Source organism: Rhinatrema bivittatum, chromosome 8 (genome assembly GCF_901001135.1).
Source record: "Rhinatrema bivittatum chromosome 8, aRhiBiv1.1, whole genome shotgun sequence".
In the NCBI taxonomy this organism is placed as follows: domain Eukaryota; kingdom Metazoa; phylum Chordata; class Amphibia; order Gymnophiona; family Rhinatrematidae; genus Rhinatrema; species Rhinatrema bivittatum.
The window spans coordinates 35,572,775-35,588,865 of record NC_042622.1 but is presented as its reverse complement, the minus strand read 5'-3'; the positions used below and the strand labels follow the sequence as shown (position 1 = coordinate 35,588,865).

Here is a 16,091-nt window from a genome sequence, read left to right as displayed (position 1 = left end):
GTTTGCGACTGGTGCGCCAAGAAAAGTACGCGAACGCGCATTTTTTGTAAATCTACCCCATAGCTTCTTGACGTCAATAAATATAAATAAAAAAAAATTCCAAAGAAGTCCACGAAACTTACAATATAAAATCCAAGGTTAGAATACATAACTCTTGGACACAAAAAAATTATTACCTGTATCTTGTCTGTTGACCTTTATTTCTAAATCTATTACATAACTGGTAATATTTAAACTAAATTCTAGGAACTGCTTTTGCTCATTGTGAATGCTCTGGAGACAAGAAATGACTATGACTAAAGATCAAACTGCCAGGATGATTAAAGAAAGGCAAGAGTGGGGTCATTTCTAGCAGGAGATGTCAAAACTGGGGGAGAGGAAGACAGGAGAGAGAGGATCAAGGAAGAGAAGATTTGGTGAAATATCACAAAATTATCATGTGACTAAATGCATAACTCCTTAACCAGGCAACTTGTTAAAAGTAACACATTTCCACAGAGTACTTGATCCTTCAAATGGCCTACAGGCAGATTTGCTGATCTGAGCTATGGGAACTGGCAATTAGCATGGGGTTCCTTGCCAGCCTGTTTCAGGTCATGCCAGGTGAAAATGGTGGGTTAAAAATGCCCCTTGCCTTCATGATTACAAATGGCCTAGCTCAGAGATTCTCAACCTTTCATGGAACACGGACCCTTTTCAGTTACAAAATGTTTCACGGATCCACCCGCCCCACACACACACACTTCTCTTTAACTTTTGCGTGCCATAACGAAAAAAACAATGAGATGCACTCCAGAATCATTCATAATGTATAAAACTTTGAGCTGAACTATATATGTAGGGAGGGCAATTTCTAAAGCGATTTAAAAACTGCCCTCGTAATTAAAGGTTGAGGCCTTTCCGCCTCTCATTCCAGCTGCAAGCTCCAAAAGGTTCCAGGTTGGAAATTTGGTGCAACCTGGCAGAAAAGAATCAGTGTCAGAACCTGAAGACCTGCAATCTCATTTTCAAGGAGAAACTGCCCGTGGCTTTTCCTTTGGAAAACTTGAGCAGGCGGGGTAACGCCAGTACTTTTGTTCCTGCATGTGCTTTGAAGCAGGTGCAACATACATGCATGAAAGAATGCAGAAGGATTTGCAAATTAAATCCCTGCAGGAGCTATCCCTCCCCCAGCCTAGCCCTGCTCCCTTTTCCCCTGCAGGTAAACGCCTGCAGGCTGTTCACAGCGCAGGGATTAGCAATTTTCAAACGTCCTTATCATAGAAACATAGAAACATAGAAATGACGGCAGAAGAAGACCAAACGGCCCATCCAGTCTGCCCAGCAAGCTTCACACATTTTTTCTCTCATACTTATCTGTTTCTTTTAGCTCTTGGTTCTATTTCCCTTCCTCCCCCACCATTAATGTAGAGAGCAGTGATGGAGCTGCATCCAAGTGAAATATCTAGCTTGATTAGTTAGGGGTAATAGGGGTAGTAACCGCCGCAATAAGCAAGCTACACCCATGCTTATTTGTTTTAACCCAGACTATGTTATACAGCCCTTATTGGTTGTTTTTCTTCTCCCCTGCCGTTGAAGCAGAGAGCTATGCTGGATATGCATCGAAAGTGAAGTATCAGGCACATTTGGTTTGGGGTAGTAACCGCCGTAACAAGCCAGCTACTCCCCGCTTTGTGAGTGTGAATCCTTTTTTCTTCTCCCCTGCCGTTGAAGCTATGCTGGATATGCGTGAAGTATCAGTTTTTCTTTTCCCCTGCCTTTGAAGCAGAGAGCTATGCTGGATATGCGTGAAGTATCAGTTTTTCTTCTCTCCTGCCTTTGAAGCAGAGAGCTATGCTGGATATGCGTGAAGTATCAGTTTTTCTTCTCTCCTGCCTTTGGAGCAGAGAGCTATGCTGGATGTGCATCGAAAGTGAAGTATCAGGCACATTTGGTTTGGGGTAGTAACCGCCGTAACAAGCCAGCTACTCCCGGCTTTGTGAGTGCAAATCCTTTTTTCCACATTTCCTCTTGCTGTTGATGCTTAGATTGATGTTGGAGTCACAGTAACCATGTGTATGTTTATTGAATAAGGGTATTGTGTCCAGGCAGTAGCCATCATTCTGGCGAGTTACCCACTCTTCATTGGCGGCCTCTTGACTTTATGGATCCACAGTGTTTATCCCACGCCCCTTTGAAGTCCTTCACAGTTCTGGTCTTCACCACTTCCTCCGGAAGGGCATTCCAGGCATCCACCACCCTCTCCGTGAAGAAATACTTCCTGACATTGGTTCTGAATCTTCCTCCCTGGAGCTTCAAATCGTGACCCCTGGTTCTGCTGATTTTTTTCTTATGGTAAAGGTTTGTCGTTGCCTTTGGATCATTAAAACCTTTCAAGTATCTGAAAGTCTGTATCATATCTCCTCTGCTCCTCCTTTCCTCCAGGGTGTACATATTTAGATTCTTCAATCTCTCCTCGTACGTCATCCGATGAAGATCCTCCACCTTCCTGGTCGCCCTTCTCTGTACTGCTTCCATCTTGTCTTTGTCTTTTTGTAGATACGGTCTCCAGAACTGAACACAGTACTCCAGGTGAGGCCTCACCAAGGACCTGTACAAGGGAATAATCACTTCCCTTTTCTTACTCGATATTCCTCTCTCTATGCAGCCCAGCATTCTTCTGGCTTTTGCTATCGCCTTGTCGCATTGTTTCGCAGACTTCATATCATTAGACACTATCACCCCAAGGTCCCTCTCCTGCTCCGTGCACATCAGCCTTTCCCCCCCCATCGAATACAGTTCATTCGGATTTCCACTCCCCATATGCATGACTTTGCACTTCTTGGCATTGAATCTCAGCTGCCATATCTTCGACCACTCTTCCAGTTTCCTTAGATCCCATCTCATTCTCTCCACTCCTTCCGGCGTGAGGGTAAATAGGTGCTTACCCACATAAAAAGATTTGAAACTTACCCTCCTTATAGTCTGCAACTACTTTTTATATTTATGGGGATGATTGAAATAAACAAAAAGATAATTTGTTTTCTATATGAATTTGGACACTACTAAAAATAGTGAATTAAAGCAACAATAACAAAACAATTGTCTTTATAATATTAGCTGGCTTGTTTCTTAGTTCCATTGTTCCTCATTTGGCTTTACACCTTGTTCTGCTTTTATTGCTGTAACATGTTTTCTTATATTTTCTTAAACATTTTTTTTTTTATGTTTTGTAATGAATTATAATGGCCATGCTCCCTCTCTATTTTTAAATATCTCCTCCATAAATTAACTCTCCACTTGTTGGCGCTCTACTCGTGGTTTTCATATATCAGTATTAATGTCTGCATGGGGTTTTAATAAGGATCACCACAGTGGAAAACTATTTAATATGAATTCATAATGGTCAGAATGGCAAAGCAGAAGGAGATCGTTAAGCACTAACATCTCCTAATCTGGAGTGTACCCAAGCCTTCTTCTCTAAACCAGCATATAATTAAGTGTAAAACATAAACTGGCCTACAGGCAGGGATATGGCCAACAGGGACTGGGATGAATGTTTCTGTCTTAATGACCTGCAGTGGGATAACATTACATTTCTGTTAACTTGGCTACGAATGAACAAACTTTATATCTTCTTATGACACCGAGTATGATTACGCAGCCCAAAGAATTAAGAATTAACTTTAAGGAGCTGAAATGGAAGTAGAAAGCCATAAAAATAAGGCACACGAGATGAGCCTGGAAAATTCCTAAGACATGTGGAGTGAAAGAGAAGGCTCACATCATGCAGCTCAGTAATAAAGTTCAGCTGGCTAAACATATTTTATGGCCACCTGTGACCCCGTTGCACAGGCTGACCCCTGGACAGGATTGAGAATTAACTGCAGGAGATTGCAATGGAACACTAGTTTAGCTGGACCTTTGGATTTTCCTGTAAGTCCTTCAAGTTCCTCCTCCATAATGACGCCCGACTGTAAATGAATGCTATATGCACTCTGCTTATTTTAAATTTTTCTTTGCTCTGCCGAACTGTTAATATAAAAATTGCAGGACTGTAAGAAAGGTAAATCATTACAAACGTGGATCTAATATTCAGTAAAAGGATTTGCTTAGGGCAAACAAAATCTCGTAAGAAGAAGAGTCCTATTAAAATAGGGTCAAATTCACAACGTGCCAAAAGTACGGCAAATTCAGCAAGGGCCAGATTTAGGCTGAGGACAAAAGTAAGGGCACATCCTCGAGCATTTGTTGCCCGGATCTTCAGCTCCTGGGGTGAAAGCCATCATCACTGTGACATCTGGTGGCTGGGTTGAGGGCCCATGATGGCAGGGTTCTGGAGGGGCCCCTGGCACATGGCCCTTGGCAGATGTCTCTTGTTGCAATGACAGAACTAAAGTAAGCGTTGACAGGGAAAGAAAACGGGGGGGGGGGGGGGGGGGGAGTGTGCAGGGAGTTGAGAACGAAGGCGAGATCTCTGTTCTGGTTCCAACTGAGCTGAAATCCCAAAGAAGCAGGAAGACATTTCCAGGTCAAAACAAATAAATATATTTACTCCTCTTGTGCCTGGGCATGTTTTTTCCCCATTGAAAGCATCGGAAAATTTTCATTGATGAATACGGAATGAAAAAGCTAGGGTGTGTAGCAAAAGCTGAAAAAGTCATCCAAAAATATTCAGACAATCAGGACGTTCAAATCAGTTTATTCAGGATTTCCAAACCATATTCTTTAGCAAGAGAAAGTATGGCATTCCACGTGGTCCTGTGTGTTGCCCGAAGGCTGCAGGGGAGAGACAACAGGCAAGAGATCAGCTTGCACGCTTCTATAAGGCTCTTGCCTAAGGCTGCAAAATTTTGAGGCAGCAAAAAGTGCCTCCTCAAAACATCCGTGCCGCAGCCGCCTCATCCTGCATCCTGCCAGAAAATACCCGCAGCAGAAACCCACCAGCAGCACATATTTGTGATGTACCTGCGGGGCTCCTCAGATATGTCACACACTCGGCTGGTGTGTTTTTTTCCTGCGGGCGTTTTCAAGCTAGTGTGCTTATATCAGTCGCGAGAATTTGATATGCTCATGGGGCTCCCAGCCCCACGAGCAGGAAGAAAGCAGTGGGTAGAGGCAGCAGTGGCACAAATTTATCATGCGCACGCGGGGCTCCTGGCCCCACGAGCACAAAGACAAAGGCAGCAGCGGCAAGGGATTATGACGTTACCGTGGAGGGGAAGAGGGTGTCTCAGGCCCCCACGGGAAGAAGAAAACAGCCAGCTTGAAGCAGGTGTAACTTGCACACGTTGGGCCGGCCGCCGGTGCGTCATGGTCCGGTCCGGGGGCTGGTCCGGATTCCGCGGCCACGCCCCCAGAACACCCCCGATGATGCATCGGCCGTGACACACCCCCGATGATGTGCCGGCCACGACACGTCCCCTGACACACCCTCGACACGCCCCCCCCCCAGGAAAGCCCCGGGACTTACGTGCGTCCCGGGGCTTGCGTGTGCCGCCGAACCCACTCAACATAGGCTCAGCGCGTGCAGGGGGAGTTTGGGCCAGGTTTTCAGGGCCTACACGCGTATCTTATGCGCGCACCCCTTTGAAAATCTGGCCCTTACCATTCATCCATCTTCCACTTCCCCAGGATACAAATACTCGGGGAAGGATGAGGAAGCAGATGGTAGGGTTCTGAGGACTTTGGCAGGATTGCCAGCTTCTTAGAAATATCACTGACACTCTTATCTGCCACACCTCTGGGTACCCTGACCCCTGCCTGCCCTCTTCCCCAGCATTTCAAATCATTGAAAGGGCCAGACTCCAAGAATGACACCACCTCAGGAATTTGATCTGTGCCATGCCTCAGAGGGCGAAAGGAAAGCGGAGCGCCATCTCTTCCCTCGACTCAAGCAGCAGATTGCCTTGAACCGCCCCTGGCTCTTGTTATAAAATTGCCCAGAGTCTGTGCACATAAATCCTGATTTTGTGCAGACTGTTATGCATACAGGGGCAGATTTTCAGAGCTCTGCTCGCGTAAATCCGCCCAAAACCGGGCGGATTTACGCGAGCAGGGCCCTGCGCGCCGGTAAGCCTATTTTACATAGGCCTACCGGCGCGCGCAGAGCCCCGGGACTCGCGTAAGTCCCGGGGTTTTCGGAGGGGGCGTGTCGGGGGGCGTGTCAGGGGGCGGGCCCGAACCGTGCGGCGTTTTCGGGGCGTGTCGGGAGCGTTCCGGGGGCAGGCCCGGGGGCGTGGCTACGGCCCGGGGCGGCCCGGGGGCGTGGCCGCGCCCTCCGGACCCACCCCCAGGTCGCGTCCCGGCGCGCAGGAGGCCCGCTGACGCACGGGGATTTACGCCTCCCAGAGGGAGGCGTAAATCCCCCGACAAAAGTAAGGGGGAGGTGTAGACAGGGCCGGGCGGGTGGGTTAGGTAGGGGAAGGGAGGGGAAGGTGAGGGGAGGGCAAAGGAAAGTTCCCTCCAAGGCCGCTCCGATTTCGGAGCGGCCTTGGAGGGAACGGGGGTAGGCTGCGCGGCTCGGCGCGCGCCGGCTATACAAAATCCATAGCCTTGCGCGCGCCGATCCAGGTTTTTAGCAGATACGCGCGGCTCCGCGCGTATCTACTAAAATCCAGCGTACTTTTGTTTGCGCCTGGAGCGCAAACAAAAGTAGGCTATTCGCGCTCCTTTTAAAATCCGCCCCACAGCAAAGAGAAGTTTCGAGGGGGACAGAGCTTGGATTTGTGCACATACTTTTAATTTAAAAAAATATATGCATGCAAATTCACATGCACAAGCTATGCTCTGCACCTTGCAGGTGTGACTTTGTGCCCAGTCACACCTTCACTTTGCTTTGCAAACTGATGTACCTTATGCACGAAGCTGCTGCATAAGTTACCTGTGATCTTATAAAATTGTTACAGTTTTCTTTACAGTGTTTCAATCGTATTGAATCTCTGTATATGTTCTTAAATTCATACATTAATTCTACGTGTTTGCTGAAACAAAAAAATCCTTACCATATCTTTGACCAATAAGTGTCCTGTAGAAAATGCAATGGAGTTAGGAGGCGTAGAAACAGGCAGCATGAAGGCATACGAGCAGCCTACAGTTCCTGGTATCATTAAATACAATGGATTTACGTTCAGACGAATAGCCTAAAAAAAGGTGAAAAGCTAATGTTACGGCCAGAAAATCTATGCAAACCTCTATAAAATTGTGAACATAAGAAATTGCTATGCTGGGTCAGACCAAGGGTCCATCAAGCCCAGTATCCTGTTTCCAACAGAGGCCAAACCAGGCCACAAGAACCTGGCAATTACCCAAACACTAAGAAGATCCCATGCTACTGATGTAATTAATAGCAGTGGCTATTCCCTAAGTAAACTTGATTAATAGCCGTTAATGGACTTCTCCTCCAAGAACTTATCCAAACCTTTTTTGAACCCAGCTACACTAACTGCACTAACCACATCCTCTGGCAACAAATTCCAGAGCTTTATTGGGTGTTGCGTGAAAAAGAATTTTCTCCGATTAGTCTTAAATGTGCTACTTGCTAACTACATGGAATGCTCCCTAGTCCTTCTATTATTTGAAAGTGTAAATAACCGATTCACATCTACTATTCAAGACCTCTCATGATCTTAAAGACCTCTATCATATCCCCCCTCAGCTGTCTCTTCTCCAAGCTGAACAGCCCTAACTTCTTCAGCCTTTCCTCATAGAGGAGCTGTTCCATCCCCTTTATCATTTTGGTTGCCCTTCTCTGTATCTTCTCCATCGCAACTATATCTTTTTTGAGATGCGGTGACCAGAATTGTACACAGTATTCAAGGTGTGGTCTCACCATGGAGCGATATAGAGGCATTATGACATTTTCCGTTTTATTCACCATTCTGATGCGAGTGGCGACATTAGACGTTATGACTTCAGTAGTCAGCAGACTGGCAAGCAGTCAAGTTACACAGGAAACTGTAGCCAAATATTCAGCGGAATTTAGCTGGGCAAGCATTCTGCTGAATATGCCCAGCTAAAGTTACTCGGGAACTTTACGGTGAGGATTTACTCAGCTAACGCTAGATGGCCAGCACCCACTGGCTAAAGTCTAGCCTCAGCCCAGCACCATTTTTACCTGGCTAAAGTTTGTGCAGCTAATGAATTACCTAGCTTAGCATGCATTTTATTTTTCAGATTGTCTTTATTTTTATTTTATCTGTTTATTGTTTTTATGTTAATACCGGTATTGTTTTTGTTCTTCTTTTGTATATTTTAATGGATTTATGTTTTATTGTTACCCGCTTAGTACCATTAATTTGTTTTGTGGGCTATATGAACTTTTAATTAATTGATTCATTAAAGTCAAAATTTAGCATCTGAAAAAAGCCTTTGAATATCGGCCTTTATGGGGCCAATATTCAAAAGTTATTATGTGGCTAAAAATGTAAAAATGGAGTTTGAAGTCCTCCCCCCCAGCTCCATATGCGGATAAAAGTAAGCATCCTATGGGTAGGGTTATATCGGGGGAGGGAAAGTGTGCACAATGATTGCATTTTCAAATAAGCTTGCAGATTGGCAGATATAAAGTATGTGTGGGCTTGCAAGCATCATGGGCAGCATCAAAATTGCACTTTCCAAATTTAAAGTGGACATTCTATCAAAGGTGAACCTTCTGGTTAGACAGTGTATTAAATGTTACCACCTAGCACTTCAGGGACTGGCCTTTGGAGCTCATGGCTCCTCTTCAGCTCAATAACACATACATAGTGAGAGGAAAATCCCCAAATCAGCTGTTAAAACCAGATAACCTATTTCGTGATCACAAATAAAGAATGAATAATCTCAGAGGTACAGCGCTGCCCATGGAAATTGAAGGGAGCCATGTAATGAGGTCGCCTATTGGACTCTTCCTGCTGTCAGAGGGAAGATCCTCTGATTTGCTTGCGGCAGCTTCCATACTTTGCAGTGAATGGCACTGTAATCATAAAAGCCTTTGTGAGGTCACTGGCAGCAGCAGCCAAACAAAGCACAGCTTTTGCATGCGTTATCACACGAGCTACAATCTAGCCTTTCTTTAGTCTTCTCACGACACATTACATTCTTTTTGAAACTACTTTCCATTCCAATCAGTTTTAAGTACTGTACATCCCATGGTGGCTGAATACTCTTTGTTTTAGTTTACAAAACCAGTTTGTAATTAGTTTCCAAACACACTGAATAAGAAAATTCAGTGAGGACTGGTCTCTATCTGCTAGGTCTATAACCAGCTGAGATTGTCCATGGAGTGCCTTAATGTCATGAGTTAATATGTGTTAATTAGTTCATCTCAAGCGGCCATGTCAATGGCATGCAAATGAGTTTTGCATTAATTTATTAGCATTAAAGTTAGCATGTTAAAATTATTACACAAATTGAACTACAACTCTCTGAAGTACAATTAAGCTTTTTGTGTTAAGGGGTCTGTGTTAAATTTTGCATCCTTTTACATGAATTCTTTTTCTATGCTCTAACAGGTAATATGCTGATTTACACATGTAGCCCCTGTCCCATTCTGCACCTGGTCACGGGGACACACAGGGCCCCCCCCATGACCTCCCAGGGGTTCCACACAGGATGGAATAAAGTTCAGCCTTTTCAAGCCTTAGGGTTTCCCTTGTTCACACAGAAGCTCTATCTGCTCACCAGTCCAGCCACACTAAAAAAAACCAAAAAAACCCACACTGAATTCCCTCCCAGGCTGTGGTTCAAAATAAAAAATCTTGAATGTAACAAAGGTTTCTGGCACACGCAGCACCATTTCTGTATCTCAATTGCAAAAATGTCCAAGAAAGTAAGCGCAGTCTCTTCTGCACACTCCTTCCCAACACGGGTCAGCTCTTTGGAACAGGTACCCCTTCTTCCCTGGGCCTTCCCAGTTCCTGCTGGGTGGCTGAAATCTTTTTCTCTGACGGTTCCTTTTCTCTACCTCTCTCTCTCTTACGTCTCTGGCTGATTTCAGTAGAATCAGGCTTTGACTCTGGTGGACTTCCCCAGGCAGGCTGCCTCTCCTCTGGCACCTCCCAGTACACTCATCCCCAGCTTCCAGGGAACCCCTTCTTCTCGGGACTCTTCAGGATCCGATGCTCTTCAGGACCCCTTTTCACTTGCACTCCTTCTGGACCCTAACGACCTCCGCAAATCTTCTCCGAACCTTCTCTGTGCAGAGATAGGCCCAAATCGTGTCACTCTGTGAAGAGGTGAGCTCCACGCACAACTGGAATCGCAGATCGTGGAATCTCCCACTTCTTAGTACTTGCACCAGTGGGTACAGGGGATTTTATCCTCTCCTAGTACCCCTCCCAATGGGGAGTGGTGTTCCTCCCTATCACACGGCCAGTACAATGTCATCACATGAAGGCAAGGTCTAGTGAGACTTCTATCATTCTGAGGGCACTCAGTCCAGCTGAAGCCTGCAAAGGGCAGGGCTAACTTCTTAGGAGCATAAATGGGCATCCCATCACACGTGGTTTTGCATCTCATTATCAGCATTGATTTTTGCAATAAATCCCTCACAAACGAATTTACATCAGTAGACGTGCTATTAAAGTGTGTGAACTAGATTGCGCACACTAACGGAGCTTTTAACACGCGTTAACATTTACAAAGGCATTAGCACACTTTAGTGTGGTGGTCCCAATGCGTCTCGCCCATCTGTTCTGAGCGAGTGAACACTGGGACTCAGAGGATAAAGGCAGGAAGAGAACAAACCAAGGACTTCAAATATTCAGCCATTAATCATGCCATTTTTACATAGCATTTAATTTATTTGTATACCGTTTAACCGTTTATTCTTTCCTATCTCTTCCTTCTTATCCAAGTTCTGCTACCCTTGTTATTTGTAACTGCTCCTTCGATCACCACAGTTCTAGTTGTTGTATTTAATGCACTCCCGTTCCATGTAAACCAGCAAGATATGTGCTCATGATTGCCGGTATATAAAAACCTTAAATAAATAAAATAAAAAAATAAACATCTCTCGCTTCATCTACTACAATGGAATTCCAGAGACATCTTGGACCAGGAATAAGGGTTAGGATTTGGTTCATAGTATTGATCAATTATTTTGCAGCCTGATTCACATCTTCCCCTAACCCCATCTCTGCTTGCAATAACATGGTTAGGTAAAACGTTTGGGGCTTACCAGCTCTGCCAGAATAGGCAGGAAGACTATGATTGTCGCCGTATTACTGGCAAATTCTGTGAATGAAGCAATCAGTATAGTGATGAGAAGCACAGCTAGGGCTGGCGACAGACCCTCCAGGGGTTGCAGACGACTTCCAATCCAGGTGGATAAGCCCGATGCCTGCAATGTGAAACAGAACAGAATGTAAGGAGTATTCCTGTATTGCTTTGTGTAAATTACATGCACACAGCAAACAGGAAGAATTAAGAAAACTCTGCTATTTCTGACCAACAAAGAATTGTTGCATTAATAAAAAACAAACAAAAAAAAACCCAACAATAGCTCAGGATTGCGAACTCCAGTGAGCACCAACATTTTTTTTTTTTTTAATGGCCAACAGTTAAAAATCGATATAAATGTCTCCCTTCGGAAAATCTGCTGCGTGGAGTACAAGGCCTGCCTCCCCCTCCCACCTTATCCTTAGATAATAGGCTAAGCAGGGGTGGAGGGGGCTCCTTTAAATTCTTTATCCTCTGTTGCCATGTCAGTAGCTGCGCGTGGGTCCCTGAGCATTCGACTCTCCCGCAGACCGCGGCAGGATATTAGAGTGTTTTGTTGTCCAAACCAATCCCCTTCTTGCCACTTAAAGAGTATCAGAGGGAGCTGAATCCACCCAGATGTCTAAGGGCACTATGAATACCTTTGTGTACCTTACAGACAGGGCCATTTTTTATGCTGTTTTTACACGCACTCTGAATATTTATAGGCATTTGGCAACGCTGCAATAATGGAGAAATTACTTACATGATAATTTAGTTTTCCTTAGTGTAGACAGATGGGCTCAGGACCAATGGGTATTGTGCTCTTCTCTAGCAGATGGGAGATGGAGTCAGATTTCAAAGCTGACATCATCCTGAGTACATATACCCCTGCACTGACCTCACTTCCTCAGTATCGTCTTCGAAAAGCCAATGTGGATATTAGGGATGTGAATCTTTTTTTGACGATTTAAAATATCGTCCGATATTTTTTAAATTGTCAAAAATCGTTAAAGAGTGCGATACAATAGAAATTCCCCCGATTTATCGTGAAAAATCGTTAATCGGGTTTGTGTCCACTAATGGGAGTTATTTAGGGGGAGGGCAGGAAAACCGGCACACCAAAACAACCCCTAAACCCACCCGACCCTTTAAAACTAATCCCTTACCTTCCCCCCCCCTCCCAAACCCCCCCCCCAAAACGTTTTAAAATCACCTGGTGGTCCAGTGGTAGCCCCGGGACCGATCGCCCGCTCTCGAGCCATCGGCTGCCACTAATAAAAATGGCACCGATGGCCCAATAAAAAAAAATCCACCCCGACCCTTTAAAACTGACCCCTTAGGCTCCCCCACCCTCCCGACCCCCCAAAAATGTTTTAAAATTACCTTGTGGTCCAGTGGGGGCGCGGGGAGCAATCTCCCGCTCTCGGGCCATCGGCTGCGCTAATAAAAATGGCGCTGATGGCCCTTTGCCCTTACCATGTGACAGGGTATCCGTGCCATTGGCCGGCCCCTGTCACATGGTAGGAGCACTGGATGGGCGGCGCCATCTTTAAAGATGGTGCCGGCCATGCCCGCGCCATGCCCGCTTACCATGTGACAGGGGCCGGCCAATGACATGGATACCCTGTCACATGATAGGAGCACTGGATGGGCGGCGCCATCTTTAAAGATGGCGACGGCCATGCCCGCGCCATGCCCGCTTACCATGTGACAGGGGCCGGCCAATGGCATGGATACCCTGTCACATGGTAAGGGCAAAGGGCCATCGACGCCATTTTTATTAGTGCAGCCGACGGCCCGAGAGCGGGAGATTGCTCCCCGCGCCCCCACTGGACCACCAGGTAATTTTAAAACGTTTTTAGGGGGGTCGGGAGGGTGGGGGAGGCTAAGGGGTCAGTTTTAAAGGGTCAGGGTGGGTTTTTTGTTTATCGGATCAGGCGCAGCCGATAAACAAAAAAAACAATCTGGCCAGACGATAAAAATTATAAGATTTGAATCAGAACTGGAACCGAACCAATTCCTGTTCCGATTCACATCTCTAGTGGATATATCTTTGCTTAAACTTGATTAAAACTTGACTGGTTCAACTGATATCCAAACTGGAGACCGCCAATGCACTCAACCGATTAACGCCGACACCGGATAACTGTGGGTGTCTTGAACTAGGGGTAGGCCATGGCTTACCCGTATTTGTTTAGTCTCTAGGTTTGCCATCCGAGGTTCTCCCTTTTCTGGGGCAGCTGTGGGCAGGATGCTGAGTCCATCTATCTACACTAAGGAAAACGAAATTATCAGGTAAGTAATTTCTCCACTTCCTAGAGTGTAGCCAGATGGACTCAGGACCAATGGGATGTACAAAAGCTACTCCTGCACAGGGTGGGAGACTGCCCGTGGCCCACTTAGTACTGCCCTTGAGAAAGCTGTGTCCTCCCTGGCCTGAACATCCAAGTGGTAAAACCTGGAAAAGGTGTGTATGGAGGACCATGTCGCCGCCCAACAGATCTCGGCAGGTGACAGCAGCTTGGTTTCCGCCCAGGAGACTTCCTGGCCCCTCGTAGAATGAGCCTTAACCTGTAGAGGTAAGGGCTTTCCTGCCTCTATGTATGCTGCCTTGATTACTTCTTTGATCCAGCGGGCTATGGTCACCCGCGATGCAGCTTCTCCTTGTTTCTTCCCGCTGTGAAGAACGAACAGGTAATCCGTTTTGCGCACAGATTCAGATCTTTCCAGGTATCGGACTAGGAGCCTGCCGACATTCAGATGGCGAAGAAGGCGTGAGTCTTCCGAGTCCTTATGCTCATCTGGAGATGGTAGTGAGATGGTTTGGTTCATGTGAAATTGGGAGACCACTATCGGTAAGAAGGAGGGGACAGTGCGCAGCATTCTGGTTCCAGGCGTGAACCTAAGGAACACTTCCCGACAGGATAGTTCCTGAAGTTCAGAGATGCGACGAGCTGAACATATTGCCATCAAGAATGCCGTCTTTAAAGTTAAGAGGTGTAGTGACAAACCACGTGTTGGTCTGAAGGAATCCCCTGCTAGGAAGTCTAATACGAGGTTGAGATTCTATAGAGGCACCGGCCACTTTAGGGGTGGTCGGAGTTGTTTAACCCCTTTCAGGAAGCGGGACACATCTGGAAGAGTTGATAGTTTGATACCGTCCACTTCGGCTCTGAACCAGGCCAGCGCGGCAATGTGGTCTTTGAGGGAGTTTAGTGACAATCCCATCTTCATGCCGTCCTGCAGGAATTCCAGGATCATGGGACTTTTGGCTGTCCATGGGTTGTTCCCATGGTCTTCACACCAGGCTTCGAATACTCTCCAGATCCGTATGTAAGACAAGGATGTGGAGAACTTGCGTGCTCAGAGCAGGGTGTCAATCACGCCCTTTGAGTAACTGCGCTTCTTCAGGATAGTCCTCTCAAGGGCCATACCGTAAGAGAGAATCAAGTTGGATCTTCGTGGAAGATCGGGCCCTGCTAGAGAAGGTTCTTGTGTGGAGGTAGGCACAGAGGGTTCCCCGCAAGTAGTCTTCGCATGTCTGTGTACCATGGTCGTCTTGACCAGTCTGTGGCGATTAGTAGAACTAGCCCCCTGTGGTGTTCTATCTTGCGGATGACCCTGCCCAGTAGTGGCCATGGAGGGCAGGCGTACAGTAGGTCTTCCTCCGGCCAGGTCTGGATGAGAGCGTCAATTCCATGGGATTGTGGTTCTCGTCTGCGGCTGAAGAACCTGGGATCTTGGGCATTGAGATGGGTTGTCAGTAGATTCATGGCTGGGAGGCCCCAGCGATTTACTATCATTTGGAAGGCTGTAGTCAACAGCGTCCATTCCCCCGGGTCTAGGCTCTCTCTGCTGAGGTAGACTGCTGAGACGTTGTCTTTTTCCGCTATGTGGGAGGCCGAGATCCCTTGCAGGTTTATCTCCGCCCATGCCATGAGGGGGTCCATCTCCAGAGACACCTGCTGGCTCTTGGTTTCTCCCTGGCAGTTGATGTAAGAAACTGTTGTCGCATTGTCCAACATTATTCTGATTGACTCGCCCCGGAGTCTGTGACTGAATCACAAGCATGCTAGTCTGACTGCTCGTGCTTCCAGGCAGTTTATGATCCATTCTGCCTCTTTCTTGTTCCATTGTCCCTGGGTCATCAGATCCTGACAGTGGGCTCCCCACCCTCGCAGGCTTGCATCCGTGGTGAACAATATCCAGTTCGGTGGGGATAGGCTTACTCCTCTGCTTAGGTGGTCTTCCTGTAGCCACCATTGGAGCTGGGTACGAACCTCTGCTGGTAATTGGAGGTGAATTCAGTAGTCCTGGGACAGTGGGTTCCATCGTGACAGTAGGGAGTGCTAGAGCAGTCGCATATGGGCCCTTGCCCACGGAACGACCTCCAGGGTTGATGCCATGAGGCTGAGGACTTGAAGGTAGTCCCATACCTTGGGGCGTGCATTGGTCATCAATCATCGCAAATATGCCATCAGTTTCCTTCTCCTCAGAGGGGGGAGGAAGACTCTGTTCTGTTTGGTGTTGAACCAGGCCCCCAGATACTCTAGTGACAGAGAGGGCTGTTGCTCATGTTCACAACCCACCCAAGTTCCTGCAGTAGGCTCTTGACTCTGCTGGTCATTTGTCGGCTCTCCTCCGGAGATTTCACCCTGATCAGCCAGTCATCCAGGTAAGGATGTACCAGGATTCCTTCCTTTCTCAGCGCTGCCGCCATGACCACCATAATTTTGGTGAAGGTCTTGGGGGCAGTTGGTAGGCCAAAGGGAAGTGCCCGGAACTGGTAATGGTGGCCCAGTTTCGCAAAGCACAGGAAGCGCTGGTGATCCTGATGGACTGGGATATGAAGATAGGCTTCAGAGAGATCCAGGGAGGTTAGGAACTCTCCTGGTTGTACTGCCATTATAATGGAGCGCAGAGTTTCC

At 46.8% G+C, this 16,091-nt stretch overlaps 1 protein-coding gene across 1 annotated transcript in view; it reads right to left on the bottom strand.

Annotated features, from left to right (window-relative positions):
• The window catches only part of SLC13A3 (solute carrier family 13 member 3), a 105,394-nt gene that overhangs the window by 10,349 nt on the left and 78,954 nt on the right, over positions 1-16,091 (bottom strand). Inside the window, exons 11-12 of the mRNA XM_029612300.1 lie at positions 11,141-11,302; positions 6,984-7,121 (exon numbers count right to left, since the gene is read on the bottom strand). Of these exons, the coding sequence (XP_029468160.1) occupies positions 6,984-7,121; positions 11,141-11,302 (300 nt within the window). The remainder of the gene's footprint in view (positions 1-6,983; positions 7,122-11,140; positions 11,303-16,091) is intronic.